At 50.8% G+C, this 16,302-nt stretch overlaps 1 protein-coding gene across 2 annotated transcripts; it reads left to right on the top strand.

Moving 5' to 3' along the window:
- The first annotated feature begins 11,615 nt into the window (after positions 1 to 11,615).
- Positions 11,616 to 13,968, top strand: MFSD5 (major facilitator superfamily domain containing 5). 2 transcript variants are annotated; one of them, XM_042992387.1, is made up of 2 exons: positions 11,616 to 11,777; positions 12,381 to 13,968. In XM_042992387.1, exon 2 carries the CDS (start codon positions 12,399 to 12,401, stop codon positions 13,749 to 13,751), a length of 1,353 nt encoding a protein of 450 aa, XP_042848321.1. In that variant the 5' UTR covers positions 11,616 to 11,777; positions 12,381 to 12,398; the 3' UTR covers positions 13,752 to 13,968. The 2 variants fall into 2 exon arrangements, with proteins under 2 accessions (XP_042848321.1, XP_007081437.1); XM_007081375.3 differs by lacking the exon at positions 11,616 to 11,777 and adding an exon at positions 11,922 to 12,000 and having other exon boundaries at positions 12,381 to 13,756.
- Positions 13,969 to 16,302: the final 2,334 nt, after the last annotated feature.

A 16,302-nucleotide genomic window follows, 5' to 3' on the forward strand; every position in this document is an offset into this window, starting at 1 on the left:
AGGAATCGAAGGCCCTTTGGAGCAGGGAGCAGGCTTCTTTGTGGCTGTGCCGCCTCTGGAGCTGGCAAAGCGGTCATGGGACCAATGGAGTTAAGTTCCAGCCCTGCTCTGACCCACTTTCCTCCCTGTGTCCACATCCCCTGGAGCAAGGGTGTTGGGTGGGGCCAGCCTGGCACCCCCGCACCCACACCTGGGACTTCCCCTGGATGGAAACTCCCAGAACCTTGGTGTCCTACCTCATCTGCCAACTCCCACCAATTGCCTGGGATCTGTTCAGCTTCAGTTGGATCTCGCCGTCTGCCAGCTCTCTACCAGACTACAGTTCCACTTTAGCCTCAGGGGCCTCCCCCAAAGATGTTGTCCCACCCTCTGGGCCCATCTTTGAAGTCTGGCTGCCCCTTCCAGCAGACTCCTTTGAAGAAAAGATGTGGGGCTGGGGCCAGGGGGTTGGGAAGCTATCCTTGGTTGAGCACTTACTGTGTTCCAGGCGCTGTGCTACGCATGTACCTTACTCAATCCACAAAGCAGTGCAGAGAGGTAGCAGTTATCGCCCCATTTCACAGAAGAGGGAGCTGAGAACCAGAGTGGTTAACAGCAACGTGCCCAAATCACACAGCTAAAGCTGAGATGGGAACCCAGGTCTTGGTGGTCCCGAGGGCTCTTTGCCATAGCCGGCTCCCTCCTCTTCTGTAGCTTCCCCTCTCTCTATGGGATGAGAGACTTGGGAAATTCAATTCAGTCCAATTCAGCAAACATTTATTATCTGCCTCATGCCAGGCATGTAGAGATGCCAAAAATACAAGGAAGGTTGCTGTCCTTGAGATCTGGTTGGAAAAGTCAGGTATAGGAGACTAGGCAGTATCTAACTTCAGCATAACGATCTGAGCAAGGTGGCGTGGACCAGAGGGAAAAAAGCAGTACTTTATTTTCTCTTTCTATACAGAATATATAAATATATTATGAACAGTGTATGAATAAGTTGGAATACAGCAAATACCTATTTAACTGCCGGGCAAGTCAAGAAGTAGTATTTCCTGCACTCCAGAAGCTCCCATGTGTTCTTCCCATAATTCCCTGCCTCCCCTAAGAAGTAACCACCATCCTGACTGTTGTGATCACTATTTTCTGGTTTTTCTTTATAGTTTTAGACCTATGTATGCACCCCTAAATACTATTGCTTAATCTTGCCTGCTTTTGTAAAATAAATGTTGCTTTTGTTTTATTTTATTTTTTTCAGAGAGAGAGAGAACAGGGGAGAGAGGCAGAGGGAGAGAGAGAATCCACACTCAGCGCGGAGCCGGGTGCAGGGCTCCATCCCACAACTCTGGGATCATGACCTGAGCTGAAATCAACAGTTGCATGCTCCACTGAGCTACCCAGGCACCCTAATCTTGCCTGCTTTTGAGGTTTATGTAAATGCAATGATACTGTATTACTCTTTCGTGTCCTCTTTTGTTCAACTTCCTGTTTGTGAGACACATCCAAGTTTTCGCATATTAACTGCCTTTTTATTGTTTCATGGTATGCATGAATATATCACAATTTATGATTGACGTTTTTATTCTGTTGGTAGATATTTGAGTTGTTTTCAGTATGCCTACCATAAACAATGGTGCTAAGAACATTCTTGTACATGTTTCCCAGTACATACATGCAAGAGTTCTTCCAGGCTATATAACTAAGAGTTATGGGGTGCCTGGCTGGCTTAGTCGGGAGAGCATGGGACTCTTGGTCTCGAGGTTGTGAGTTCGAGCCCCACACCGGGCATAGAGCTTAGTTTAAAAAGGGATGGGGCAGGGGCGCCTGGGTGGCTCAGTCGGTTGAGCGTCCAACTTCAGCCCAGGTCACGATCTCGCGGTCTGTGAGTTCGAGCCCCCCCCCCCCCCCCCCCCCCGGTCCGTGAGTTCGAGCCCCGCGTGGGGCTCTGGGCTGATGGCTCAGAGCCTGGAGCCTGCTTCCGATTCTGTGTCTCCCTCTCTCTCTGCCCCTCCCCGTTCATGCTCTGTCTCTCTCTGTCTCAAAAATAAATAAACGTTAAAAAAAAAGGGGGAGGGGGATGGGGCACTTGGGTAGTTCAGTCAGGTGAGCGTTCACCTCTTGATTTAGGTTCAGGTCATGATCTCACAGTTCTTGAGCTTAAGCCCTATATACTATGCACTGACAGTGCGAACCCTGCTTGGGATTTTCTCTCTTCCTCTCTCTGCCCCTCCCCTTCTCTCTCTCTCTCTCTCTCTCTCAAAATAAATAAACTTTAAAAAATATATTTAAAAAATTAAAAATAAAAGGGGGACGCTTAGGTGGCTCAATTGGTTAAAGCATCTGATTCTTGATCTCAGCTCAGGGTTTTTTTTAATATATAATTTTTTAAATGTTTATTTTTGAGAGAGAGAGAGAGAGAGAGAGAGACAGGGTGTGAACAGGGGAGAGGCAAAAAGAGAGGGAGACACAGAATCTGAAGCAGGCTCCAGGCTCTGAGCTGTCAGCACAGGGCCCAACTCAGGGCTTGAACACACGAACATGAGATCATGACCTGAGCTGAAGTCAAACGCTTACCCGACTGAGCCACCCAGGTGCCCCTCAGCTTATGTCTTGATCTCAGCTCAGGGCTTGATCTTGGTCATGAGTTCAAAGCCCCATATTAGGCTCCATGTGGGGCATGGAGCCTACTTAAAAAATACAAAAAACGGGCACCTGAGTGGCTCAGTCGGTTGAGTGTCTGACTTTGGCTCAGGTTATGATCTCACGGTCTGTGAGTTTGAGCCCTCAGCATTGTCAGGCTCTGTGCTGGCATCCTGGAGCCTGGAGCCTGCTGTGAATTCTGTGTCTCCCTTGGGACGCCTGGGTGGCTCAGCTGGTTGAGCGTCTGACTTCTGCTCAGGTCGTGATCTCATGGTCCGTGAGTTCGAGCCCCACGTCAGGCTCTGTGCTGACAGCTCAGAGCCTGGAGCCTGCCTCGGATTCTGTGTCTCCCTCTCTCTGCCCTTCCCTGCTCATGCTCTGTCTCTCTCTCTGTCAAAAATAAGTAAACATTAAAAAAAATTTTTTTTAAAGAAATAATGGATTCTGTGTCTCCCTCTCTCTGCCTCTCTCCCACTCACGCGCTCTCTCTCTCTAAAGAATAAAATAAAAACATTAAAAAACAAAAACAAAAAACCTAACAGTCAAAGTGTATGTACAGGCAATTTCAATTTATCAAATAATGCCTGACTGTTTTCCAAAGTGCAGTTTTCCAATTATGCAGGAAGAAGAACATTCTAAACAGGGGCAGGCGTAGGACCAAGAAGAACTGTACACTCTGTTGCCTAAAACCCTCAGCGTTTTTCCCTTTTACTGGAACAAGATCCAAGCCCCTGCTGTGAGTGCCAGGGCCTTGCATGTTGAGGCCCCTGCCCTGCTCTCTACCGGTGCCATTATGACTCTGCCCCTCACCCCCAGTCCCATGGTCATGTGTGACTGCCTAACCCCACCTCTGCCCCAGTGTTCTTCCACTAGACATCTCCATAGCTCTTTCCCTCATTTCCTTCAGGTTTTTGCTAAAATATCCCTTCTCAGTGACACTTTCTCTGACCACCCAGTTTTAGATGGCAACCTCCCACATTCCTTACCCCCTCCTCAGCTTTGCTTGTCTCCACAGCCTGGCCACCTGGGTTCCATTCAGTCTCAGGCAGCTCTCCCCTGGTCTGCTAGGACTTGACACTTTATCTCCCCCCAAGCCTTAAGTGCCAGCATACCTGACTGTTGGGGGCTGGCTACCTGGCCCTGCTGATGGACTGGCCTCTCGGAGCCACTTTTGATCCGGGCAGCCTGGGTTTCTCACAGTCGTTCTCATGCTCTGAAAAAAAGCTCATGTATTTTGTTTATTTACCTGTTTGGTTTTGGTCCCCACCCTGCCCGAGCCCTCACTTTTATGGGAGCTCTATAAAAGAGGCAACCTCGCTGCCTTATTCACTACCCGATATATGATAAGTCCTCAAACAATAACTGTCCAGGCTGGTTGTCAATCTCCCAGAGACATCTGAGCACCCCTACACCCACACCTGGGAATTGCCCTGTGTGGAAATCCCCAGAACACAGGCATCCTCCCTCCACTGCCAGCTCCCGCCAACTTCCCTGGTTCGGTGTCAGACAGCTTCTGCTGGGGGCTGCTGCTGCTGCTGCTGCTGCTTCCCTAAATCCCCTCTGGAGACTGTCTGGGAGCTCTGGCTGCAGCTTTTCTGGCCATCAGGGCACAAGGGTGATGGGCAGGGGTCCTTAAACAGGCAGGGGTCAGGTGCCTGGAGCTTGAGAAAAACATTTTGATGGAATAAAGTGGAAGACTTCAGAGATGAGAGGACCTCACCAGGTGGAGAAAAGAAAAGGGCACGCTGAGCAGAGCAGAAGGAACAGTGGGAACAAAAGACTGGAGGCATGAGAGCGCATGTCGTATTTGAAGAACACGTTCTGGTCTGGTGCAGCTGGAGGGTTTTAGGTGGAAGGGAGCGTGGCAGGAGAGCATCCCTGGGCTGGCCTGGAGGGGGAGGGCTGGCTGGGGAGGTCTGAGCTCCCAGCAGGATCAGCAAAGGCTCAGCAGTGTCTTAGGTTTAATCCTGCCCCCACCCCTGCCTCTGTCAGTCTGCCCCTCCTACTTCACCCCTGCCCTTCCCTTCACCCAACCCCCAGCCTGGCCGCTCCTGAAGCTGAATGGACTTCTCCCTCGGCCTACGCTTGGGGCCTCGGAACAAGAAGGCCACCCACCAACAGCCCCCTACACCCTCCGGGCACGCCGCACCAGCTGCCGCCCCTTGTCTGTCCTGTCCCCCCTCCGCCTGTTTTTGCCCCTGCCCTAGCTGTCCTCCTCCCACCTGCTCCTGCACTGCCTATCCTTCTCATGCAGCTACCTGTCCCTCCTGCCCCAGTCTTCCTGGCCCACCCTGTACCTGCTCCTGCCCCCCCTGCCCTGCCTGTCCTCCCCTGACTTGTCCCCACAGCTCCTGTGTCTTGTGCGCTGGTCCGCACGTGACCTGCTGCCACCCCTCACCTTGCCCAATTTACCCTTGCTCCAGAGGCCGAGCTGCCTGTCCCAGCTCCTGCCTGGGCTGCAGTGACAGCTGTGGCTGTGGCCCAGGGGCTCCTCCAGGCTCCACTGGCCGCTGCAACCGCTGCTTCCGGGGACAACGCACCTCTCAGAGGCACTGTCTCATAGTCTAGCTGGACTGCTGCCCCGCTGAGAGGTTGTCAGTCTGGTCTCCCGGAGCACTTCTGCCAGCTGCTTCCTCTGGGGGGAGGCAGAAGCTCTGGAGTGAGGAGAGGCATCAGCTAAACCCCTCACCCAGACAGGTAGGGGCAGAAGACTGCTCAGAGCCCCCGCGCATCCCCCATAGTCCCTGAGACCAGGGCATCTGCTTTGATGTTATTTTCTGGGCCTGCTCCCGCTGTTTCCAGAACCTCCTCTTCTGCAACTTCTGAAATGGAAAGCATGCTTCTCAGAGCCTCCCTCAAGGCCTCGGAAGGTGAGGAAGTTGGCCATTTTCTTCCTGTAGTCAGCCTCTGCTGGACATCCTTCTTGGCTCATCTTCTCTGCAGTTCTCATGGATAAGGTACATTCCTCCTCTAGAGGCAGTAGGGGGCCCTTTGTCCAGGGGTTGCCTCTTGCCACTTGGGCCTCCACCCGTATCCCTTACTGACTCAAAAGTCTGTGGACCCCTTACCTCTCATCTTGAGTTAGGCAAAGAAGGTCAGTGGCTCTTAGACCAGAGGAGAAGGCTGAACAGAGGGTTCTTGGCTCTTCCCTCCCCTTGGATATCATGACATCCTTCATGGTTCTTTGCTTCTAGGAACCTGGCGTTCTCTGCCTGGATGTCTTGTCTTTCAAATCTCGGAGTGCTCGCACAGTGTCATGACCTCAATCTTCCAGCAATAATCCCCTCTGTTACATCCATGCTCATCTGGCATGGGGATAAGGGAAGCTGGGAAGTCTGGTCTCAGTGATCCCATCCATATAGCTAAGTCAAAATACCCTGTCCCTGTGGATAGGACCTGAGTTTGGAGAAGCCACCAAGAGGAAGCTGGAAGTAAGAGCCCCAGGTATCTGCTCAGGACTGGACCCTAAGCTAAAAGCCCCTAAGCATCCCTCCACACTCAAGTCCTCTGACATCAGTCTGTTTCAATGTTCTCTTTCTCGGCCTCCTTCTCTGGGACTCTTTTGAGCTTTCCTTTCTATCTGTTTATCTTTCTGTGTACCCTTCCTTCTGTCTTTCTACATCACTCTCTCCATTTCTATTTCCTTCTTTCTGTCATTGGGAGGTCCTACCTTCACTTAACTTTGCCTCCACATCAGCCTTCCTCATTTTCTATCCTTCTATTTCTCCCTCCTTCTATTTCCCCATCTAATGTAAAGTCTATTTAACATATATGTCTTTTTCTTTCCCCCTTCCCTGTCTCAGTTTGTGTCTTCACCTCTATTTTCTTCCTTGGTCTTTCGATCCACCTTCTCTTTCTCTTTTTCTAAGCAAGCTCTACGCCCAACATGGGGCTCGAACTCAGGACCCGGAGATCAAGAGTCGCACGCTCCACTGACAGAGCCAGCCAAGCTCCCCTCTCTCTGCTTTTCTATCCTGTTCTGCTTCTGGTGCATTTCATTCTCAGTCTCTTCCATTTCTATTTCCCTTTCTGTGCTTGCCTCCCTTCCAATCTTCTGGGTCTAGCTGTGTATTCATTTCCTATCTCTTTCTGCCTCCCCCAAATCTGGCTTTCTCTCTCTCTCCCTGGGTCCTGCAGGTGCCTCTACACCATGCCTGTGTCATGCCCATCTCATTACTGCACAAGGTCCAGGACACTGAGTCCTCTGATGTCTGTCTGTCTCACACACACCCCATGCCCTGGAGTGAGCAGAGCTGGACACAGCTACCAGAATTGTCCTTCCTTTCCCCACCATCTAGGCCATCCATCTCAACTCAGCTCCAAGCCCAAACTTTTTAAAAATGATGCTTCTTCCAATTTCTTATTCTGAAAATTGGCAATTAAAAAGAAAAAGAATTGGGGTGCTTGGCTGGCTCAGTTGGTGGAGTGTGTGACTCTTGATCTTGGGGTTGTAGGCTCATGCCCCACGTTGGGTATACAGATTATGTAAAAATAAAATCTTTGGGAAAAAAAACCGATTAGGTATTTATGCTGCCTGTGCTGTATAAACTATATTTCAGGGTAGCCAAATAGCTCTTAAGAAGAATTCCAGCTAATGTGGAAGGAATACGGAATTAGAAAAATCATTGTGCAGCCCTTGATCAAATAATTGATCAAAGCAAGAATCATGAATGGATTAAACCAAAGATGATGGTTGATGGTGAACTTTACAATGGAGGAATCAAGCCGTGACCACCTCACCCCACTGAGGAATCTTACCATCACTAAAAGGGATATAACCCCTCTACTGTGTACCTCCTGGGGTGATGCAATCTGAAGCACTCAGCGCCACCCATGAAAGACTCTTGCCAAACAAAGGAACAAACACACATCACAAAACTGAACATGATTCTAATCAAACCTCTAGAACCAACCTCCATTTAACAGGAAATATCAGGGATGGAGGAACAATTTAAATGACACAACGAGGAAGTAAGAAGACACATCCAGAGAGTGGGAACTTTTCAAGGAAATGTGGCTCAATTTCTTCAACTAGTCAATGGCTAGGGGGGAAAATTGAGAGGGGACATAAAAGAACTACTATTATATGGGGCATGTGGACTTTTTTGGTTCCTGATTGGACAACCCAATTGTAAAAAGACAGTTTCAGACAGTTGGAGCCTTTTACTTACGGACTGGAGAATGCCAAGGAGTCAGTATTGATTTTGTTAGACATAAAATGGCTTCGGGGTTTTGTAAGAAAAGGGCCTTATTTCCTAGGGGTGCATATTGAAGTATGGAGTGAAGTGACATACTTACTTTTAAATATTTGGGCAGATAAAAAAGGACGGAATTAAAGGAATAGAAGCAACGAAGTGACAGAATTATATTATTGAATGAACTATGTAGGGGTTCATAGAACTCTGCTCTCTACCTGTGTGTATGTTTAAACATTTTCATAATAAAAGTTTTAAATGTTGCTCCTCTGGTAAGCACAGTTCCTCAATATTCCCAGACCACCCTCCCACCTTCCCTGAAAACTAGGACTTCCCCTGTGCCTCCCCAATACACAGACCTCAGCCCTCCCTGCAGTCTGCTAGAAGCATCTTCTAGAGATATGTTGTATTCACAGGCTGCCTTTTATCCCCTCCAGTCTTCTGCTGGCACATTTCCCATGTTTAGGAACTTTCCCAGCTGTTTTTCACAGTTCTGAGGGGACAGAGAAGCCTTAAGACTAAACATATTTTGGGGGCGGTTGGTTGGCTCAGTTGGGTAAGCATCTGATTCTTGGCTTTACCTCAGGTCATGATCTCATGGTTCGTGAGTTTGAGCCCCACATCAGGCTCTGTGTTGACAGCACAGAACCTGCTTGGGATTCTCTCTCCCTCTCTCTCTGCCCCTCCCTTGCTTGCTTGCTTTCTCTCTCTCTCAAAAATAAATTTAAAAACTTTAAACCATTTTTTAATGTTTATTATTTTTGAGAGAGAGGGAGAGAAAGAGAGAGAGCCTAGGAAGGGCAGAGAGACAGGGAGACACAGAATCCAAAGCAGGCTCCAGGCTCCAAGCTGTCGGCACAGAGCCCAATGCGGGGCTTGAACCCACAAACCGTGAGATCATGACCTGAGCCAAAGTTGGACACTCAACTGAGCCACCCAGGCGCCCCAAATTTTAAAAACTTTTAAAAGTTAAAAAAAAAGACTACCCATATTTTGGGGGTGTCTGCCTGGGTGGCTAAGTCAGTTAAGCATCAGACTCTTGATTTTGGCTCAGATCATGATCTCACGGTTCGTGGGTTCAAGTCCCACATTGGGATCCCTGCTTGGGATTCTCTCTCTCCCTCTCTCTCTGCCCCTTCCCCCACCCTCAAAAATAAATAAATAAACTTAAAAAAAAAAAAGAGTAAACATACTTTGGGGCCCCTGGGTGGCTCAGTCAGTTGAGCGACCAACTTCAGTCCAGGTCATGATCTCACGGTCCATAGGTTCCAGCCCCACATCAGGCTCTGTGCTGACAGCTCAGAGCCTGGAGCCTGCTTCAGATTCTGTGTCTCATTCTCTTTCTGCCCCTCCCCTCCTCACTCTCTCTCTCTCTCTCTCTCTCTCTCTCTCTCTCTCTTTCAAAAATCAATAAAAAACATTTAAAAAAGACTAAACATATTTTTAATATGTCCCACAATAAACAAAAATAATCCAAAATAATGTAATCTTGCTGTAAGTCTCTTTCTGCCAGGTGCTTCTGAGCAAAATGCGATTCAACAATGGGGGAAAACTGGCCTCCCTCCTGGAAAACAGAAGGCCAGGAATGCAAGGCCATCCTGTCCCATTCCTGCCTTCATTCAGGATGACCTCCACCCCCAAAAGAAATGGGTGACATGAGTCCAAGGAGCTTCAGTCCGGGAATGGGATGGAGAGCATTTGGGTTGCCTTTGCCCTCACTCACTGAATGACCTTGGAGAAATCATGGTTTTTGAGGCTTTGTGTTTCTAGATGAATGCATGCGAACCACTTCCCCTGGGAAGCCCATGGGGGAAGCCCTGGGTTCCCTGTGGGAACCACCCTCTGTAGGAGGGTGCCAGTTAGGAATAAAGGCACTTTGGAACTTGTAGATATAAATCTTTGCTGTTTACCTTATCGTAAGAAAGTATTTCTCAAGATATGATCCCAGACTCTCCCACCCTCTACCCTCCAAACTTTAGTATAAAGGAAACCAACACTTGCCAATCACCTGTGCAAGTGAGTGAACTCATTTAATCTTCTCAGAAACTATGAGTGTGGAATTGGAAAGATCTGGGTCCCAGTTCTAACCCTACCTCTTATCACGTGACTCTGGGCACATTATTTAACCTTGCCAACTCTCAAGGATAATAATAGTACCTACCTCATGGGTTGTTTGTGACAGTTAAATAATTCATCTGCAGCAGACAGCCCAGGAATTCTTAAAACAGAGCTTAGGTACATGATAACTGATGACGGTTACCAGCTAATATGGGCCAATACTTTTTAGAGTAACTTATCTGGATTAACTTATTCAGTCATCAAATATTTACTGAATCCTTTGTACTTACCAATAACTGTTTCTTAACTTTCTTAATTTTTTTAATGTTTATTTATTTTTGAGAAAGAGACAGTGTGCAGGAGAGGGAGGGGCAGGGAGAGAGATAGAGATACAGAATCCGAAGCAGGCTCCAGGCTCTGAGCTGTCAGCACAGAGCCCGACCTGGGGCTCAAACCGACAAACCGTGAGATCATGACGTGAGCCGAAGTCGGACGCTTAACCAGCTGAGCCACTCAGAAGCCCCACTTTATTTCTTTTTTATAGTAATCTCTACACCCAACTTGGGGCTCAAACTCACGACCACATGTTCTTCCAGATGAGCCAGCCAGGCACCTCCCCAATAACTGTTTTAACTACTGAGAATACAAGTGAACAAATAGATAAAAATTTGTAAGGAGAAGAGACAGTAAATCAGTAAAACACATAGTGTGCCAGATGGTGTGAAGTATGGGGAAAATGCAGCAAAGGTGAATAGAGGCTGGAAGGATAGCAGGTGGATTGCTGTGGTGGATGTGGTGGTGTTGCTATTTTAAGCAGGATGGCTCAGGAAGGCCTGATAAGGTGACATGTGAACAGAGAACTGGAGAGGCCGAGGGAGGGAACCATGTGGGTATTTGGGAGAAGAACCAGAACCTTGCAGGCCACAGTGTGCAAAGGCCTGGGAGGTAGCCAGTATAGACGGAGTAGAAAGACTCTAAAGGGAGAATTGTAGATGAAATCAGAGAAGTAGCAGAGGAACAGAGGATAGAAGGTTTTGTAGGTCATTATAAACATTCTGACTTTTACAGTTAATGAGATGGGAAGCCACTGGAAATAACAGTAGGACAGGAGACGGGTTAAATAATCTTTCCAATGTAACACAGCTTAGGTAAGTGGCAGAAGGTGGGCGTTCAGCACCAAGGCTGAACTTGAGCCTTTTCAATTTGTGCACTGCTCTCCTGTGACTGCAGACAAAGGAATTGGGACACTGAGAAGTAATGTGGCTTGCCCGAGGCCACGCAGTGGTAAGTGACAGGGGTGCTATTTGAGCCTTAGCCCGGCTGCAAGCCCGAGTCCAAAGTCCTTTACACCACACTGCCTCCCTCAGGTGTCTGGGCCATACTGACGTCGGGCCTGGCGGTCGCTACTGTGAGAAAGAGGGAAACCGAGGAGCCGGCTCGGCTCGGGGTAGCGACATTTCTTAGGAAGCGCCAGCCCGCGAGTCTGCGGGACTGCGGGCATTCTCCATGTTGCGGAGGGAGAGAAAAAATGGATCCTTATTTCAGGGCGGCCCCACAGTCACCCGGGAGTCGAAGAAGCGGGTGTCACGGGAAAACAGCGAAGGGGGCAGGAGCGACTGTAGCAACTACTACTGCCTCTACTCTTTACTGCGGGCGTCGAGAGTTGGGCTCCTAGCAGAGGTTGGGGGGGCAGAAGGCGGAGCAGGGGCGGAGCTTGAGCGCCGCGCCCCGTCACGTGAGGGGGCTATCATGGCGGCGGCCAGAGGCCTACCCGGCTCCCGGAAGCAGGCTGAGAGGCGGGCAAGCTGCTGGAACCCGAACCGGAGCCGGAGGTAGAGCGGGCAGGGCGTCCGGGCGGCCTGGAGCCGGACGTGTCCGGGGCGTCCCCGTAGACCGGGGCAGCAGGTGAGACGGGGTCTGGGCGAGGCGCGAGTGGGTGTGGCGGCGACGGGGCGCTGGGCGGGGGCTAGGGGGCGCAGGGGGTTGCCTAAGACCTGGAGGAGGGGGAACCCGAGATGCACGCGCGTGACCCTGAAGCAAATCGGGAGGCCTGCGCGGGCGGGAGGGATGCCCTGGACAGATGGAAAGACTTTGAGGGCTAAAACGAGCTCTCCAGAGGGAATGGGAGGTAATAGAAGTATGCAGAAGCTGTCGTGGAAGAAGAGGGCAGCATCCCTTTAACTCGTGGGGCCGAATTATTGTATTGAAGGGACTCCCTCTTTGCTATGCCAGGCAAGGGTGGGGCGAGTGCTCAGTCTTCTCCCCTCTCCTCTTACCCCTCCTTGCCCCACCGTGTCCCAGGAGACGGCTCTGGCGGGCCACTCCTCCCACCCACCCAACTGGTCCCTCCGGTCTGAGCTCTAGAGGAGTGGAGTTGAGGGGTGGGGAAATGCAGTTGGCAGGGGGGGGTTGGGTGGAACTGCCTTCTGCTTAGACACCCAGCCCCTTGACAGTGCTACCTGGGCAATGGATGTGACTCTAACCCCACCCCCACCCCTCCTTCTCTAGGTCGTCCGGGGGCCCGCCATGCTGGTGACTGCCTACCTTGCCTTTGTGGTCCTCCTGGCCTCCTGCCTAGGATTGGAATTGTCAAGATGCCAGGCTAAGCCCCCTGGAAGGGCCTGCAGCAACCCCTCCTTCCTTCGGTTTCAACTGGACTTCTATCAGGTCTACTTCCTGGCCCTGGCAGCTGACTGGCTCCAGGCCCCCTACCTCTATAAACTGTATCAGCATTACCACTTCCTGGAGGGTCAGATTGCCATCCTCTATGTCTGTGGCCTTGCCTCCACAGTCCTTTTTGGACTGGTGGCCTCCTCCCTCGTGGATTGGCTGGGTCGCAAGAAGTCTTGTGTCCTCTTCTCCCTCACTTACTCTCTATGCTGCTTAACCAAACTCTCTTGGGACTACTTTGTGCTGCTGATGGGCCGAGCACTTGGTGGGCTGTCCACCGCCCTGCTCTTCTCTGCCTTTGAGGCTTGGTACATCCATGAACACGTGGAGCGCCATGACTTCCCTGCTGAGTGGATCCCAGCTACCTTTGCCCGAGCTGCCTTCTGGAACCATGTGCTGGCTGTAGTGGCAGGCGTGGCAGCTGAGGCTGTGGCCTGCTGGATGGGGCTGGGGCCTGTAGCGCCCTTCGTGGCTGCCATCCCTCTTTTGGCTCTGGCTGGGGCCTTGGCCCTTCATAACTGGGGAGAGAACTATGATCGGCAGCGTGCCTTTTCAAGGACTTGTGCCGGAGGCCTACGCTGTCTCCTGTCAGACCGCCGCGTGCTACTGCTAGGCACCATACAAGCCCTGTTTGAGAGTGTCATCTTCATCTTTGTCTTCCTCTGGACACCTGTGCTGGACCCACATGGGGCCCCGCTGGGCATCGTCTTCTCCAGTTTCATGGCAGCCAGCCTGCTTGGCTCTTCCCTGTACCGCATCGCTACCTCCAAGAGGTACCACCTTCAGCCCATGCACCTACTCTCCCTTGCCGTCCTCATCGTCGTCTTCTCCCTTTTCATGTTGACTTTCTCCACCAGCCCAGGCCAGGAGAATCCAGTGGAGTCCTTCATAGCCTTCCTACTTATCGAATTGGCCTGCGGGCTATACTTTCCCAGCATGAGCTTCCTGCGGAGAAAGGTGATCCCTGAGACAGAGCAAGCTGGCGTACTCAACTGGTTCCGGGTGCCCTTGCACTTACTGGCCTGCCTGGGGCTCCTAGTCCTCCATGACAGCGATCACAAAACGGGCACTCGGAACATGTTCAGCATCTGCTCTGCCGTCATGGTGATGGCCCTGCTAGCGGTGGTGGGGCTCTTCACCGTGGTAAGGCACAATGCTGAGCTGCGAGTGCCCTCGCCCACCGGAGAGCCCTATGCCCCTGAGCTCTAGCCCTGCTCCAGGACGAGGAGGCTGGGAAGGACTCTTGAATCCCACCTCTCTAGAATTGTACAGATCTCTCTGTGACTGACTTCGCAGCTGTCTGGGCCCTCAGCCTGTCCTGGGGCCCCTCCTGCCAGTGCTTTGAGCTGGAGAGCACGTGGGGGTGATGGCTTGGAAGGAAGATGCCAGAAGTTGCCTCTGTGTTACTCCCTTTCCATTTAAAAATAAACACTTTTAATTGATCATTGATTAGATTCACTTACCCTCACCTGTACCCACGTCAGTAGTTTCTGGTGAGTAGGCAGCTGGAGAGTTTGAGGATAGAGATGGGGTTGCCAGCAGACGGTATTTGTATTTCTAGCCTCTCTAAGACTGTCTCCAGTTTAAACTGAGAGCCGTAGCATTGCCTCGTAGCAGAAATGGGTGGGAAATGCTTGAGGCCTCTAGATCTAGATCGTGTTGCCCTGGAGACAGGTACCCTTTCTAGTTGCCCAGCAAGACCCTTGCTCCACATCCAGGGTGAGACCGTGTCTGAAGGATGTGGGGTGAGTGCCCACATCACTGAACAAAGATTCCAGAGGTTTGAGTTGCTTCTATGACCACCCCCTTGGGACAATCTGGGACCTTCCTGCAGAAACAACTTGGAGCTCAGCCCGTGTACGCTACCTGGCAGAATGCACCATTTGTCCAGCACCACCGGGGCTCACCAGGTCCTCTGTCCTGTATCCTTGCATGCAACCTAAGTGAAGGGCATGCCAAGGGGAGAGAACAGTGAATGGCTGAGGGACTGGGACATCTTGTCTGTACCTGACTCTTCCCCACCCAGCCTGAGTGAGGGTGAGGAAGCCATCAGGGCAGGAAACAGTACCAGTGGGAACACCAGTTTGGTGGGCCCCTCCCTGCCTCACCTGATGGTATCTGCCTTTCCTCCTCCCACCAAAACCCAGGCTTCTCAGAGGAAGCAGAGCCAGCTTTTAAAAAGGTGGGGATGAAGGGAGGGTAGGCTCAAGGTTATGTCCTGGAATGTGCTTGAGCCGGGCATGGGGGACCCACCCGTTTTGGAAAGGGATTGACAAAATGTCCCTGGGTCCCAGACTGCTTTCCAGACAGGAAGATGCAAGATGGACCAAGACCTGCAAGTTCCGACCTGTGCGGAGAGATAACATCAGCTGGTGCTGTAGGAATTCGGCATAGATGGGCTTCTGCAGGGTGAGGCTGAGGGGGGAGGAATGGGTGGTGGTCTCAGGTCCCTATTCGGTAAAGAAGAAGAAGAAAAAACAAGTTCCCTCACCCAGACTGTAGGGAACAGAGGTTAGGTACAGAAAAACAGAATCTTTTCCGTCCCCTATCTTGAAGCAAAGACAGAATCTCTTGCAAAACTCCACTTCCTCTTTCTGCCCTGTTGAGCTGGGCCTACATATATTTTATAGGTATTTGTAGACTTTCCGTCCCTCTCCACCGTAGTATGGTCTCCTTGAGGACAAGCACAAGTTGTGGCTTACTTGCCTTCGCGTCCTCCATATATACACACCAGTGGGTGCTTTGCCCGTGGCTGTGCTTAGTATGTATCTGGAGAGGAAACAGGCTAGCCCAACCTGGCTTTTTAAGAGCTGCCCATTTGGGAAGTCTACGAGACTAGAATCCGGAGCCTAGTCAATGATTGGTTGTTTTGGATAGCAGTAATTTTTTTTACTGATGGAAGCACGAGGAGGTCTCACATTCCTAAGTGATCAGGAAATAGGGAGGAAGAGGAGACCGACTAATGAGGTTCCTAGCTTTGTCCCCGTTGAGCTTTCTCCAAAGGTGCTGGTAAAAAACTTTTTTTACGCACGAGGGAAGTCCACTTGAAGAGCACGTAGCACGTGAATGGCAAAACCAAAGCCAAACTGCTTCTTGCTGCCTGCCCAGTGCCTCCTCTATGCCATGGACTGCCTGCGTCCCCTGCCTTTCCCCCTCTAGCCTGGCTCCCTCATCCCAAGCCCTGTCTTGGGAGACGGGCAAGCGACCGGGAGTGTTTAGCCTTGGCCATCCGGTCCACTTTTTGGTATCTGCCCATCTAAGTCAAAGGAGGGATGGATTCACCAGGTGCGCACTGCCTGCAAAACACTGCTTTTGATGCTCTGCTGAGGGGCAGCGTAGGGAACTGGTTAAGAGGATGGTGCCAGAGCCTGACTGCCTGGGTTCAAATGTGTGCCTTAGTTTTCTCATCTGTAAAATAGGGATGATAGAGTCATTCCTACCCCCATAGGGCTCCTTTGAGGATTAAAAACATTATTGTATATAAGGGCTTGGAACGGCACTTGGCCCACAGTGTAAGCACTACAGTGGTGTTTGCTTTTATGTTTTATTTTAAAACTCTTCCAATCCAGCTGAGCTGAACCAGATTTGGGTGTGAGAATGAATGGATAGGGCTGTAACGGGGGTATAGAACTTTCCAACGCATCCCAGTGGCTGGGTGATTCCCAGAAGTGTTTATCCTTGGTCCCGGCCCAGATGGAAGCATCAAGCAATTGAGAGGCCTTCTGCTCTGGGGTATGTGAGCAGCTGAGTAGGGTGTCAG

The sequence above is a fragment of the Panthera tigris genome, chromosome B4, assembly GCF_018350195.1.
Source record: "Panthera tigris isolate Pti1 chromosome B4, P.tigris_Pti1_mat1.1, whole genome shotgun sequence".
Taxonomy (NCBI): Eukaryota; Metazoa; Chordata; class Mammalia; order Carnivora; family Felidae; genus Panthera; species Panthera tigris.